Below are 16,657 nucleotides of genomic sequence, written 5' to 3' on the forward strand. Positions count from 1 at the left end.
TACATGAAATATTCGTATAAATGTTATAAGTACATTGTATGTATTTCAGGATAATGTATTGCAAAAGTGGTACGATTTTAAGATATAGTTTGTATTTCAAATATGATGGGATTGTAGATATGTTGAAAAGCTAGAAGTACCTGTGTTTGGAAATCTCAGTGAACAAATTATCAAATTCGTGTAACATGTCTGCGCCCTTGCGATAGACCAAGACTCGATAACAATGAGTTCTTCAAGGACTGCAGCGTATATTTTACGGAACAACCGTATCAAGAATATGAGATTTCCCAGAACAAGTATGTGAAATATGTATATATTCTAATTTAATCGCAGTTTGAACGTAACTCGTTTAAACTCGAATAATCTCTGCTGTACGCAGCGCGATGGTCATGGTCAGACTGCCGGTATTCTGTTTTCCAGGGTAATATGTGAGCACTGAACTTCACACTTTGGACATGTAGAGGTCAGATAGTGTAACTATAGCACCTGACACATTGAGTTATTTAACAGCTTCCTACCCCCCCCCCCCCCCCCCCCCCCCAACATGTAACAAGAAATAAGGACTCTGTTTGGGGTGATACTTTCGTACCCAGAAAAAACCTTATTTCAAGTAGTGTTTACAGCTTACCCTGAGCAGTGTTTACACCTTCTTAATTCAGCAGTAGTATGTATAGTATACAATTAAACTGCGTGTGTGTCTACACATTCTTTATAGTGTCTATACCTCCTTACTCTGTACTGTCTTATACCTCCTTACTCTGTACTGTCTATACCTCCTTACTCTGTAATGTCCGTACATTCTTACATAAAAGTGTGTACACCTCCTTTGTCCAAGTAGTGTCTACACATTCTTACTCTGTGTTGTCTACACATTCTTACTCTGTGTTGTCTACACATTCTTACTCTGTGTTGTCTACACATTCTTACTCTGTATTGTCTACACATTCTTACTCTGTGTTGTCTACACATTCTTACTCTGTATTGTCTACACATTCAAGTTAACATGAAATTTAGGTTGTCAGAATGGAAAATGTACTTGTCCGAAACTGACCAACAAAAAACTGTAATGTATATGCATTGCATTCTCATGAGTGTTTTTTTATTAATAGTGTTACCCTGGTTTTCTTGTGATCTCCATGTGAAATCATTAATTAATAATAATGTATTGAATGGTTTCAAAACTCCTGTCACTCAGACAGCAATCTATGTATATACATTTTTACCTTAATGTTTGCAGGCAGAACACTTAGTTACAGACAGAAGTTGAGCCATATTTATGTACTTCCAGATCTGCAGCAAATTGCACAGTGACTTATTGTATTTTTCATTTTGGACATGTTTTTCGTAAAAATTATTCAATTTTAACTTCGGAAAAAGTGTTCTATATCTGTTTGTTCACTTCCAAGAATCACGCGACAATAGAGACATCTGATTGGCGCGATTAAAATACACCGTGAAGCTGATTGGTCGATATTAATGAACAATCTAAATTTAGATCAGGGAAAACCAGAAAAACGCCATATTGATTATCAGATTATTTCTATCGACGAGATGTACTTCAAAAACTTTAAGGACTCTTTTCACGTAGAATTTATTAAAATTTCACGGATACCCTTCATTTATTTTTGGTTGTCCCATCGGACAGGTAAACTACAGAACTTAGTTGTCCGACCACCGTTTTAAGTTGTCCCGGACAATCGGACAGCCGTTAGTGTCAGTCCCTGCACATTCTTACTCTGTGTTGTCTACACATTCTTATTCTGTGTTGTCTACACATTCTTACTCTGTGTTGTCTACACATTCTTACTCTGTATCGTCTATACATTCTTACTCGGTGTTGTCTATACATTCTTACTCGGTGTTGTCTACACATTCTTACTCTGTGTTGTCTACACATTCTTACTCTGTGTTGTCTACACATTCTTACACTGTGTTGTCTACACATTCTTACTCTGTGTTGTCTACACATTCTTACTCTGTGTTGTCTACACATTCTTACTCTGTGTTGTCTACACATTCTTACTCTGTATTGTCTACACATTCTTACTCTGTGTTGTCTACACATTCTTACTCTGTGTTGTCTACACATTCTTACTCTGTATTGTCTACACATTCTTACTCTGTGTTGTCTACACATTCTTACTCTGTATTGTCTACGCATTCTTACTCTGTGTTGTCTACACATTCTTACTCTGTGTATACACATTCTTACTCTGTATTGTCTACACATTCTTACTCTGTATTGTCTACACATTCTTACTCTGTATTGTCTACACATTCTTACTCTGTGTTGTCTACACATTCTTACTCTGTGTTGTCTACACATTCTTACTCTGTGTTGTCTACACATTCTTACTCTGTGTATACACATTCTTACTCTGTGTTGTCTACACATTCTTACTCTGTATTGTCTACACATTCTTACTCTGTGTTGTCTACAAATTCTTACTCTGTATTGTCTACACATTCTTACTCTGTATTGTCTACACATTCTTACTCTGTGTTGTCTACACATTCTTACTGTGTTGTCTACACATTCTTACTCTGTGTTGTCTACACATTCTTACTCTGTATTGTCTACACATTCTTACTCTGTGTTGTCTACACATTCTTACTCTGTATTGTCTACACATTCTTACTCTGTGTTGTCTACACATTCTTACTCTGTGTATACACATTCTTACTCTGTATTGTCTACACATTCTTATTCTGTGTTGTCTACACATTCTTACTCTGTGTTGTCTACACATTCTTACTCTGTATTGTCTACACATTCTTACTCTGTGTTGTCTACACATTCTTACTCTGTATTGTCTACACATTCTTACTCTGTGTTGTCTACACATTCTTACTCTGTATTGTCTACACATTCTTACTCTGTATTGTCTACACATTCTTATTCTGTGTTGTCTACACATTCTTACTCTGTGTTGTCTACACATTCTTACTCTGTATTGTCTACACATTCTTACTCTGTGTTGTCTACACATTCTTACTCTGTATTGTCTACACATTCTTACTCTGTGTTGTCTACACATTCTTACTCTGTATTGTCTACACATTCTTACTCTGTATTGTCTACACATTCTTACTCTGTGTTGTCTACACATTCTTACTCTGTATTGTCTACACATTCTTACTCTGTCTTGTCTACACATTCTTACTCTGTGTATACACATTCTTACTCTGTATTGTCTACACATTCTTATTCTGTGTTGTCTACACATTCTTACTCTGTGTTGTCTACACATTCTTACTCTGTGTTGTCTACACATTCTTACTCTGTGTTGTCTACACATTCTTACTCTGTATTGTCTACACATTCTTACTCTGTGTTGTCTACACATTCTTACTCTGTGTTGTCTACACATTCTTACTCTGTGTTGTCTACACATTCTTACTCTGTATTGTCTACACATTCTTATTCTGTGTTGTCTACACATTCTTATTCTGTGTTGTCTACACATTCTTACTCTGTGTTGTCTACACATTCTTATTCTGTGTTGTCTACACATTCTTACTCTGTGTTGTCTACACATTCTTATTCTGTGTTGTCTACACATTCTTACTCTGTGTTGTCTACACATTCTTACTCTGTGTTGTCTACACATTCTTACTCTGTGTTGTCTACACATTCTTACTCTGTGTTGTCTACACATTCTTATTCTATATTGTTTACACATTCTTATTCTATATTGTTTACACATTCTTATTCTATATTGTTTACACATTCTTACTCTGTGTTGTCTACACATTCTTACTCTGTGTTGTCTACACATTCTTACTCTGTATTGTCTACACATGTATATGTATGTTAATGTTTCATTACAGTTATAAAGATGCTTTGTAAATGTATGTTAATGTTGTAGAAAAAGCAGCCTATAGTTATGTGTGGGATGACAAAGCAGATAAAATTCTGCCTGAACACTACAAGAAGCGATGTTTAGAGTTCATGACTAGTGAACCAACCCCAGTCCATTACGTACCGTCCTCTGGAACATTTGGCATTCACAAACTAACCAAGTTACCGTAAGCTATATTCTATGTAAAGTCAAATATCATGTTTTTTGTTTACAGTTACTAGTATGTCAAAGATTTAATTATTTTAAGTTTAGACAGCATGTATGATTACTCAGTCTTCAATATTTACTGTTACATTGAATGTTAGATGGATCCTACAAATTCGTTGTACATCAAAATGTTTATTATCCTGTCTCCGATAAAAATCCTGAAATTTCTTCGATTGAAATTAATAATATATACAACAATATTATGACTCTTACTAACTTAATATTGCCAATATGCCCCTTTCATGTGGTTTACTGACCACACATGTCATGTGTACTATGATGTCATGAGAATACTTATATCATGTCACTAGAAATTTTTCAGTGCATATTATGATGTCAAAAGTACTGTAAGAACATTTTAAAGTACTATTAACAAATGAATTTATTTGAAAATTTACACTTTCTTGAAAAACTTGTTTTTATCCCTTTGTTGTGGGGTTAAATGTTGCTGTCTTTTTTTCATTCTTATACATTTGATAAAGTATCTCAAGAATTGATATGTTGCAGTCACTGTTATTGTTATACTGTGCATTTAATGAAGCATCAAGACTGAATAAGGTCAACATGCCTTTAATTAATGTATACGTAAAATCATCGACAGGAAAAATTCATTTATGTAGACACTAGAGGGGTAATACAGAAATATATGGGCACCTCGCCCAATATGATTTTTTTCATGGATCCCATGTATTTCTGTATTACCCCTCTAAGTGTCTGCATAACTAATAATATTTTCTCCTTGATTGGTATATGTAATCAGGGTTTGACATTAACTTTTTTGAGTACTAGACCATCAGACTACTTCAAATGATTTTTGCTAGACCTGACCTTACATCCACTAGCCCAGACCAACTTTCCCGAAAAAATCTGATAGATTCTCCGTATCTAAATACTTAATTTAAATGACAAACATTAAGTTTGAACTAAAATGCATTTAATTGTCTCAAAAAAATCTCTAGTCTCATCATTCAATTTGATGCTTTTATTTTCAAACACATTTTCAGTTTCTTTTAAATTCTTACCGGCACAGAAATTCTTTTGTCCATTTAGAATAAAATGACCTCAATCTTTTTTTTAAATTTCTATTTCATAAGCCCTGCTTTGTTTTTCCCAACCTTTTCCTTTTTTTCTTGTCTTTCTTGGAACATCTTTTGCTTTCCTTGAGGACAAGAAGTCGTATTTAAATATAGACATTCCCAAATATATGTAAACACCGAAAAATTGTTGTTTACAACGTAATTTATTAATTTGATAAACACATTTTTATATTCAATTCAAATGAACTGTTTTGTTTTTTTTAAATGAAAATGAATTCTATAAATCTATTTATCGAAAACATAGCCTTAATTAACATTGTGTAGATATCCTAGAACATCACTTCCGACTGCGACTTATTAGAACTGAAAATAGAGATTATATCATCATGCGGTTAAAAAAAAATTTTTTTTTAAAGAATGAAATATCTTACGGTTTAAAGTAAAGTTTCTTAAATTTGTTTATTTTTTTCAACACGACCAGTCGGACTAGTAAATCAACATTTTACCCGACCAGACCTATCATTTACTAGACTCGGTCGGTCGGACGTGCCTTAGTGTCAAACCCTGGTAATTGATACAAGGTGTACAATTTGTTTTCAAGTTACAAAAAACTAGTAGTCTTCTTCAACTCTGCTGGTATGGGACACAGGGGCTAAACCCGTTTTGGGCCCAAATTCTGTGATACCATAAATCCTTTCTATATCTATGGTATCATAGAGTTCAGGCCCAAATTGGGCTTAGCCCCTGTGGTATGGGACTAATATGCTGGTTTTGAGATATGTCTGAGTTATTTCCCTTTAGAGAACTCTCGTACATAATAAGGCACGAAATGATTTGTTTACATGCGGGAAGGTCAAATATTCATCACTGCATAAGTGAATCTGCTCAGTAAGTTTCTCCTATGCAGTTTCATCACCCAAATTTGACTGATACACAAACTAAGTAAGTGATAAGTATTCAGGGAGTAATTAAATACACAGAATTCTTATTATATCATGTTATTTTGTTGCTCATACGTATCATATCCAGGGTATAACTTGTAAATATGACATTGTTTTTATGTTTCCACTTCAGTAAAATATTTCTTTCGATAGTATTTTGCATTTCCAACATTTACATCTTTAAACAGAAGCAGCATTCCATATTTTCATAGTCTTCCTCACTGACTGTAGGTCCACTCTGTCCCACTTAGGCATTCAAAGTTCCACTAAATGCACTTCCTACACAGAAGAGCTCTTATCTTGAAACTGGCGTATTAGCAGGTAGTGTTGACAAAGTAGAGCTGTAATTCAGAATATACAGTGGTATGATTTAGTGTTTCATTGTATGAATTTACATGAAAGCTTCCTGACATAGTACAGATTCAAGTTTATAATAATCATGGCCTCCGGGTAGGATGGGGCCACAATAGGGGATCAAAGTGTTACAAACAAATATAGAGGGAAAATCTTCTTGTGAAGAATCACTTGGCCAGAAAGGTTTACATCTACATGAAAGCTTCCTGACATAGTGCGGATTCAAGTTTGATAAAATTACACCACCACCACCACCCCTTCCTGGGGGTGGGGGGTTGGGGTTGCACAATAAGGGATCAAAGTTTTACATACAAATATACAGGGAAAATCTTTAAAACCTTCTTCTCAAGAACCATTGGACCAAAGAAGTTTACATTTACATGAAAGCTTCCTGACATAGTGCAGATTCAAGTTTGTAAAAATCATGGCCCCAGGGGTAGGTTAAGGCCACAATAGGGATCAAATTTTTACATGCGAATATATAAGGAAAAACTTTAAAATATGGGTCAAGTTGACTCCGGTGAGTGATGTGGCCCATAGGCCTCTTGTTTACCTTAGTTGTTGATTAATTGCAGAAATAAGATACAGAATGTCCCAATTCCTATCGTGTACCCCCAAGAGGCGAATGAAGAGCTCTGGGGTGGAGAAGGAATCATCATGGGCTACAAGATGGACAAGGGTAAACTCCGGATGAAAAACAGGTCTGTGCTTCTTGTTTTTATGGTTCAAATCGAGTCCGACACAACAATTTGGTGAAATGTGAATATAAATGTCATTTTCTTCACAGACTACCAAAGTTGTGGAAGCCATTTATATGTAAACGAGCAGTGTATAGTGAAATCCTTGACAAATGGTTTGAGATCTCCGTGACGATGCGAGTTTTGGATTTAATTGATGAATGTCAAGGCTTTGATAACTACATCCTGAAAGTAAGTAAAATGAATTATTTGGCATTCCTTTTTGAAATATATATAGTAACAGTGTCTGCAGCATACCAAGATCACATATAATTGTAAGCATTCCATATTCACCACAATTATCTAAGATATTCATGTCTGATTTCTCATTTTTACTTCAGACACAAGAACGTGATTTAAACTCTCTGCTAGCCATGAAAATTCGTCGAGAAATGTTGCTAGCACTTGCCAACAAGACATGTTATTCAAATGACAAAGAAAAACAGGAAAAGGTTTTACAAAAGTACAAAGCATTCACCATACCAGTGAGTATGTTTGTGGAATTGTATGGAATTAATTACTAGAGTTATGTCAAAAACACATTGGTGCATCTTGTTTGGCACATCAATTTATGAATTGGAAACTTTTCTTATCATGAAATTATACATGTATATAACATTTCTAAACCCCATTTTATGCCTTGATCTGTTCATCAACTTATAAAGTATAAGCTGTTTTTACTGGTCCCCTACCAGTGAAGTGAAGTGAACAGGGACTACTAGTGTCTTCTCTGTCCGTCTGTCACAACTTAAGTTTTCTAGTTCTTTTTTCACTATGCTTTGATTGAGAAAGCCGAATATTGATACAATGTATATGCTTACAGATCAAGTTCAAGTTTAATCACAGTTGACTCAGTTTTCTGGATTTTTTTCCACTATTCTTTAACTTGGGAAACTGAAATTTGATATTTTTTAATCTAATCAGCAGATGCAGATTAAATTTCACTTTCGTCTCGGTAGACTTATTCTAACAAAAATTGCAAGACTTAGTTTTATTGTTAACTCAACTTCTTTAACTATTTATTGTGTGAGTTAGATCTACATATAATTTACTGAATAAATTATGAAATCATTTTTATGATATTGTTCTTACAAAATATTATGTAAATGAGTTAACTTGGGCAAGTAGGGGGATATGTATTGCTATGCAATACTGACAGAGTGCTTGTTAAACTGTGGAAACTATTCTTAAGTATACAAATGCAAATTATAGTAATCTAATAAGTTTCATGATTTCTTAATACAGTATACAAATTCTGAATGAGATCGTGAATTCAGATACAAATGAATATCATGCTAGTCTGGTTTTAGATGACAGGGCATGAATTTAAATTAAGTGATGGAGAAAAGTCTTTTGGTGCATACATGCATACCATATCGATTCATAGGTGATGAAATTGTTTTTTCTTTAAACTACTATCCTCGCCTCACAGGCTGAAGAGGCAGAGTGGGTGGGGCTGACTGTGTCGGAGGCCTTGGTCAAAGTGAAGCGATCAGTGGAAGCTCAACTGGAAAATCAACCCAAACCACTGAAAGAGATTTATGAGGAAAATTTGGTCCTGAAACTCCATTGTAAGTGACATGATTTTCTCTAAGTACTTGGGGGGGGGGGGGGGGGGGGCAAAATTAGCATGCGTTATGAGAAATAACTGTTTGGGCTGTGTTTTGGTGATTTAGCTTTAAGGTCAGGTGTATGTACAACTGGCTGTAGTGTCTGTCTTGGTTGACATACAATATAAGGAGAATGCTATCTGAGTTTTTTTTAACTTGTGCCTAATCCTTTTATGTTTCAATGTCAATAAGATATGTTCAATTCATAAAGGAGTTAGGACAGTGTGTGTCATTTTTTTTTTCAGTGAAAAAAGAAAATAAATGGGAACAGCTAATGGATGAAATTGATCAGACGAAAGAGGAGGCGAAGGAAGCCCCATCACTGATCGCCAAAATCAACCCCTTCTCAGAGTATAACAGAACTAAAAACAAGAAGTCATGACTGCAGTAGAGATTTCATGTTTACAATACATGAAATATTCTGTGGCATTTTAAAGAAGAAATAGACATTTTTTATGAATGAAAACTGCAACTATTTATGAAAATTGTATGAACTGATATCAACTCTGTCCGTGCTCTGAACTAGATTTCAATCAAGTTTTCGGTTGGAAAGAACAGACCAATAGCTTTCTTCAGAGATATCTTGGGCAATCACATAGTTTGAGTTACTTCCCTTCACATACTACGAATCATGCAAACGCTTTTCAATTACAGTAGAAGGGAGGCCGAGCTGTGTTCCCAGTTACTTACCCAATGTTGTACTGATTTATGTTCAAGTGAACCAAAACTCTCTGACCTGGATGGGCAGGCAGTCACTACTCACTCCCAACCCTCGTTACTTTGGACCAACAGTCCATAGAGGGCTAGTACCCAGCTCATTCAGGCATCATGAGAATAATGTCAGCTGTCATAATTTCATATTTATTGGTATGTTAGGTTTATTTTTTCAATAAAGAAGTACAAAATGTATATATACATTAAATTTGATGTTTCTGTCAGTAGCACCGATCTAGATGTACAACTGACTATTAAGCATTAAAGAAATGCGTTCTATAATTCGTACATGAGTCAGTCGTTTTTGTGTTTCCCTTTCTTTATGCGAGACGTGATAGTTTGTGTCCTTAGTTTCCCTCGTTAATACACACGGTTGTCTCCCCTTCCCCTCAGCAATCAGAATCTACAGGTCACCTATCATTTTCCCCGGTAGAACTCTTTGCAGGAATAACGACTCCATTCCGAAGGTAAATGGTAGAAATGTTTTGCATTTAAAAGATCAAGGCAAGACCACAAAGTATGAAATGTCACATGCTTTAATCCTACAATTTCTGGAAAACAAAATTGAATTTGTGAAATATTTGCTGTTCGAAGATGATATGTTTGATTTTCCCCCCATTATAAATGTGTCTGTCATCGGGCTGGGATGGTCCATGCTGTTGCCGTAATCAGAACTCGAAACATCAAATATGAGAAATTTTTTCAAAGGATAAAAAAAAATTAAATTGAAAAATGGATGTGTGGACGACTCTTGGCGCGTTGGGTATGCAGGGTGGGTCAAAACTAAATGCGTACTTTATGTCGTGAAGAATCTTGAATATGTAGATCTCTGACTCCTGCTTCCGGTTCAGTTCACCTTGAAACTGACGATTCCATAAAGTTATGCAAACAATTTAAATGGAGGTAATTCTTTGTAGGGCTACCCATCATGTTACTGGAGACTCTTGACTTGGGGGGACGTGCACATTCAGCACTTTCACGTAGACATTTACTATAGGCAACACGGGTGTCTTCCTTTGAGTCTGGTGGCGATATTGATGAACTGACACATCGAAAGCGCGTTAACATAGCGACCCATGGTGCATACCCGGCGCGCCAAGAGTCGTCTGAATTATAGACTGCACATTGTTCTAAATCATGCTGTTGTGCAAGAAAAATAATAGACCGCAATTGGTTGTGTTGACTTAGAGCATTAAATTTCATAAGGGCCTTATTTGATTCTTGAAAGTCTTGTGTCATCCACCTGATCTGGTAAGGTTGCTCTGACCCTCGACATACACAGTTTTTGCACTAGCTTTTTCAGTTTAAGAGCCCCTGCGATTTTTCAATCACTTTTTTGAGAGATTTTTTGAAGTATCACCTAGAAGACATTTACATCGTTAAAGTAAGTGAGGAATATCAACTATTCATTGCCGATTAGTAGAGCTGTCCCATGAATCACTTTCAGTACTTAATGAAACTATGGATAATTATATGTAATGAAACACACGGAGCAATTTTCGTCTTGTATTTCCCGTCTCTGTCTCGGAGGGTATTTTTTGCAATGGAATGCAAACAGAAAATAGACATGGGAAGTATATGGAGAAATAGTGTACCAACGTCGCAGAAATTAACATTTTGGTTAATTAATAAGGAAATGCTAATTATAAGAATTAGTATCGTGATAATGAATATTGTTAAAACACACAAATTTTGTTTTCGTGTGAATAATTAAGTTTATTATGCCAAACTACCGTGACAGAATATCTAGACTCGGAGTAGTGACTACGCGATTAGTCTTTAACAAAGTGGACTTGATTATGATATTTGGCAAAAAAGAAAGAAAACTCAATGGCTTTGAGTGTGTTGTTAAAAAGTGTCATTCATTTTAAGACATCGCCTTTCTAACGATCCTCTTACTGATGGGTATAGCCTTTCAGTGTTCAGCTGAAGTCCCATCGGGTATGGCTAAGGCGAATTGTCGAAGATGTTACACGTACTTCAACCAAATTCTATCTATCTACATCTATCGATCTAAATGAGAGAGAGAGAGAGAAATTCTTATTTTCAGTATGAACAATTGGGACTAAGTGAAATTTAAATTATTAGCTCATCTTTCAGCCACATACAGATATCTTTTAGTTTCCAGAACCAATCATCCATGTTTACATTTTAATTGTCACGAACAGACAATGAAATTCTCAGACTTAAATGTAAGGGAGCTGTGTGTGTGTGTAGTGCGTTATCTTGGTTCCTCGTCCATCGTCTTCGCTTCCTCTTTCTATAAACCTTAAATCTCACGACCAATTTTAACTAAATTCGGTATATGGGGGGGGGGGGGGGGGTAAAGAGATGGGTGTGGCCACAGGTCCCAACAACTCCATCAACGTTGGATATGTTAAGCAGAGTCGTAACAATGTCTTTGTGTTGGAGGACATATTAAATGCAGCTCATCATTCTCGGGCCAGGGAAACTATCCTCATCACTCGGGGACATCCACTATAGACAAACGTTGTGTATCGAAGAATCAGCTTGCCGTGACTGTGATGTGACTTTCCTGTCGAGTTTTAGAGTGAAAATCAATTTCTCTTTTCCTGTTCAAGCGAGTATAGAGTTGTTAGAATGGAATTCCACGCCCTCTGGTGTAGGTTGGCCATGTTTGGAATCGCATACAATCTTTTGATATTCCTGTTGTTACTATATGTCACTTGTTTACTGAAATTATGATTTTGGTGTAAAAAGATTTTTGAATTCGGAGTGGGTATGAACATATCGAGTTCAATCCTACATCAAGAAGAGTGTGCCTCTTAATTTAGTTTTGGAAAATATTTCTTCAAGTTTTTCATTATATACCGGGTAACCATTAAGACGTAGTACCTCTCGTTTAATATCCCGAATGGCGAAACTATCTCGATAAAAAAAATCAATCAACACCGAATCATATATATTGACATTTAAAGACAAATTATGGATACTGCGCAACGTTTCAGTATAAAATTTCGGAGTTTATAAAGAACAGTTTGTCTCTGGCTACGAGGTGTTTTCATAAGTTATACGACGTCATCTCCATTAATTGACAATTATACAATTATAAACGTAGAATGTAGAATTTAACTGTCAGTTGATTCATTGGTTAAAATAAAAGCCAAACACTAGTTCATTCGTACTTTGTTGTCTTACGTGTGTTCGTGTGTAATTTGACGGAAATTTCACCGCTGTGGAAGGCTTATACAATGACAGACTACATTATTTATCTATATAGCACACGTTTGTCAAAAATTAACAACTTGTCACAGGAAACTGAAATACGTGTATAAATCATAAATGCACTTTACCAAAATAACGCTGGATTTGAACCTGAACAGTTTCAATGGTTTGATACAAGATCAATCACTCTCACGGTTCCTGGAAGTAAAGTAGAAAGTTCTGATACAGTAACAGTGTGCACTGCAGTGGTGTCGGTGCAATATACGACATGTTTGTTTCCTGCCACGACAGAGATGACTCTTAACTGGAATGTTGGAACCGTCGGAACTTTTCAAAATTTCCTCATTATCCAGAGATATTTACGACAAACAGAACACGAGACTAATACCATGTAGGTTATATTGCCAAATAAGAACCTCGTTAACCGTCACATCGGATGTTTTAGTCTTCTTATTGTTCCAATGATCTCTGTCCACCTCCTGACACTTCTATTCTTTTTAAAAAGTCATTATATTATCATAAGGTGAAGCTTTGTGTGGCCAAAAATTAAAAAGCTGTTTGATGTACTATTTTTCCCAGTCTGTAAAGATTTTTTCATACCTATTTATCACAGTTTTCATTTTCTTTATCATCGTACTGCTAAGTTCTCCAAGACTAAAAAAAGATTTTGCCTACTTCCCTTCCCATACTTCTCGTATAAGGCGAAAGATGGCAAACATATTTTTAAAGGGTATTTTAACGAGAAAGGACAGCTATACAGTGACGGACGCTACCACTGAACAATTGCTGAAAGATGTAAAGGTGGTAAATTCTATGCGATGTAGATATCAACTGTCATTTATGCTGTACGCCCGCATGGGCGGATCCAGGATTTCAGTGTAGGGAATGCTTGATAAACGCTGGGGTATCTAATTCTTGACGAAGCCCTGCTGGGGACACTCGCCCCTAGAAGCTCCGATGTTTTGCTGTATTTTGATGACGAAATCTGGTGTAAAACTGATAGTATTTTTAGTATGAATTATGTTTTGTAAACTCGCTTCGTTGAAATAGTCACTTGTAAGGATACATCACAAAGAAGAAGGAAAAAAAATATGTAGTACATGTATGTACCCGATTAAATAATTACTTTCCGTCACTTACGGTCAGCAGACATAATTGGCATGAAGACATGGCGACTCTATAAATCGACGGGAATGGAACGCTGAAGATTCCATTTTTAGCTCACCTGAGCTGAAAGCTCAAATGAGCTTTTCTGATCACCTGTTGTCTGTCCGTCTGTCTGTAAACTTTTTACATTTTCGACTTCTTCTCCAGAACCACTGGGACTTGGCCAAAAGCAAGCAAACTTTTTTTTTTTTTTTTTTTTTTAGGTTCATACAACATTTATTCACATTATGACAGTCAGGGTTTTAACATCATGCCCTTACAAACCCACCTGACTAGGGGGTACAGGGTATTTTATCTACCATTTACTCACACATCCACTCTAATAGGCATTCATTCAAAGATAGGAAAAAAGGAAGAGAATTAGAAAGGAATGAAATTACTCTGGCTTATCATATGTACACTATACAAAATAATATTAATCTAATAGGTTGTCACAAACTAAAGGTTTTAAATGTATAACAAATGTACTGTTATGACATTGATAATAACTTCCGATGATATACATAGGCTAATTAATATATACAATTACATATTATATATTCTGGATGATCTAAAATCTATAAATCTTTTAATTTATGAAATGTATTCCACTTCTTCTCAAAAACATCTACATAATAATTTTTACATGCTAACTGCCTTTCTACTTTGTACACACTTGTCCAAGTGGTAATAAAGTGGTAATAAAGTTATTTAACAAAGGCGGATTGCCTCTACATTTGCATTTGCAACCATACACAAAGTACTTTAAATAATAATTAATCAAATTGATCATTTCATTTTCTGAGCAAGCAAACTGGACCAAAAGCATCTTTGGGTGAAGGGTTTTCAAGTTTGTTCAAATGAACGGCCATGTCCCTTTTAAAGGGGAGATAATTGCAAAAATAGGGTGCGGTCATTTAAAATCTTCTTCTCAAGAACCACAGTGCCAGAAAAGCTGAAATTTACATGAAAGCTTTCTGACATAGGGCAAATTCACGTTTGTTAAAATCATGCCCCCCGGGGGTTGGATGGAGCCACAATAGGGGATCAAAGTTTTACATACAAATATATCGGGAAAATCTTTTAAAATTTTCTTCTCAAAAACTACTGGGCCAGGAAAGCTGAGATTTACATGAATGCTTCCCAACATAGTGCAGATTCAAGTTTATTAAAATCATGACCCCCGGGGATAAGATGAGGCGACAATAGGGGATCAAAGTTTTACATACAAATATATAGGGAAAATCTTCTGAAAAATCACTGGGCCAGAAAAGTTTACATTCACATGAAAGCTTCATGACATAGTCCAGATTCAATTTTGAAAAAAATCATGGCCCCCGGGAGTAGGTTGGGGCCATAATAGGGATCAAAGTTTTACATGCGAATATATAGAAAAAATCTTTAAATGTGAGCCAAGGTGACTCAAGTGAGCAATGTGGCCCATGGGCCTCTTGTTTATAATCATTTATTTCAAACACCAAAATTCCTGAATTATATATGCATAAGTTGCTTTTAACTACATGTATATACGGTATTTTTGCTTCATTGCATATCGGTTTCAAAAATGACGTTTTAATCAAAAGAAACAAAATATGTGGGGGAAAAACACCCACAATTTTTACAGTCGATATCACTGCTGCAATCTAATTTGGAAATAAAAAGTGTATTTTCTAACTTCATCCAATCGTGTTTGATAATGTTACAGGCTCCCTGTGTCTACCATCTCTTTTTTTTTCATACCTAGATGTGGGAGAATACCGAAAGGTAGACAGGAGAAATAACTGATTTATACACCTCAGCTTGGCATCAAATAAAGTGTTAATCAGGCATGGACGCAAAGTTTGGTCGTCATATTAAACTAACGTAATCGGTCACCTATACATCTACCGAGATTCCATTTCTTCGTGAAATTTTAAACTGTTATCTACATCAGTTTTCACGAAAACTTCTGAGGCACTGTCATACTGGCTAGTTAATCTGACCGATTTACTTACTTACTTAACCCTCTTCGTGCTAGGAAGCACATAAGGCCTTCACTGAGGATCGCCATCTCTGTCTGTCTGCTGCCATGTTCTGAATCCGGCCCCAAGTCCATCCACACTCCTTCATCTCTTTCTCTACTGATCGCCGCCATGTTTCCTTTGGTCTCCCTCTATTTCTCTTTCCTGCTGGTGTCCATCTCATGGCGATCTTTGGGATTGATGTTGCTCCCATCCTGTGGACAGATTTAGTAGCCTGATATTGTTATGAAAATTTAATATTACAAAAACAACGAAGACATAGTTCACCAGGATGAATTTAAAACAGAGATGCCTTAACAGCATTGTGATAAATGGCAAATACAAATCAGATTCAAATGTCGGGAAACCCTAACGTAGATTATTTTCTTAAATCCACGCCATTTATTGATCGAAGATTTTTCAGTGGCCAGATAGGCTAGCACTGAGATATTTTCTACAAGCAATGAGTTCGTGAGTTTTGAGTAGGCTTGCTATATGGTACTGTAGGAATTCATAAAGTTCATCTTTCGTCAGTATTCATGGTTTCTCTTAACTCCCCCACATATACATGTTCTCATATTTTAAATCTTTTGAGAATCGTCAGGAATTTTAATATTTTGTACATGCATGTTATGCTGCATTTTTAAGCAGGTACGTCTAATTGAAACCTAAACCGGCATATTAACAGTGTGATTAAAACTTCCGATTTTGATTGCATTAAACTTTGATTTTTTTTTTTTTTAAAAAGTTTGGTAGTGCGCCCCCCTAAATCCTTCGGTGGCCCTATCCATTCTGATTGAGAAAAGAACTAGATGAGAAACCGATATGGCAAAACTTGGACCTCTTCTGAAATTTATTTTTG

The 16,657-nt window shown here is 35.8% G+C and overlaps 1 protein-coding gene across 1 annotated transcript; it reads left to right on the forward strand.

Moving 5' to 3' along the window:
• Positions 1–8: 8 nt before the first annotated feature.
• Positions 9–9,749, forward strand: LOC125682592 (39S ribosomal protein L28, mitochondrial-like). Its single transcript, XM_048923258.2, has 7 exons — positions 9–296; positions 3,870–4,029; positions 6,978–7,103; positions 7,190–7,331; positions 7,481–7,624; positions 8,572–8,710; positions 8,995–9,749. Exons 1-7 carry the CDS (start codon positions 224–226, stop codon positions 9,129–9,131), a joined length of 921 nt encoding a protein of 306 aa, XP_048779215.2. The 5' UTR covers positions 9–223; the 3' UTR covers positions 9,132–9,749.
• Positions 9,750–16,657: the final 6,908 nt, after the last annotated feature.

The sequence above is a fragment of the Ostrea edulis genome, chromosome 2, assembly GCF_947568905.1.
Source record: "Ostrea edulis chromosome 2, xbOstEdul1.1, whole genome shotgun sequence".
NCBI lineage: Eukaryota > Metazoa > Mollusca > Bivalvia > Ostreida > Ostreidae > Ostrea > Ostrea edulis.

Coding starts and splice junctions, on each gene's coding strand:
- LOC125682592 (XM_048923258.2), top strand. CDS start 224: ATGAGTTCTTCAAGGACTGCAGCGTATATTTTACGGAACAACCGTATC. Junction 7,332..7,480: donor TTGATAACTACATCCTGAAA/GTAAGTAAAATG, acceptor TTTTTACTTCAG/ACACAAGAACGTGATTTAAA. Junction 8,711..8,994: donor TTTGGTCCTGAAACTCCATT/GTAAGTGACATG, acceptor TTTTTTTTTCAG/TGAAAAAAGAAAATAAATGG.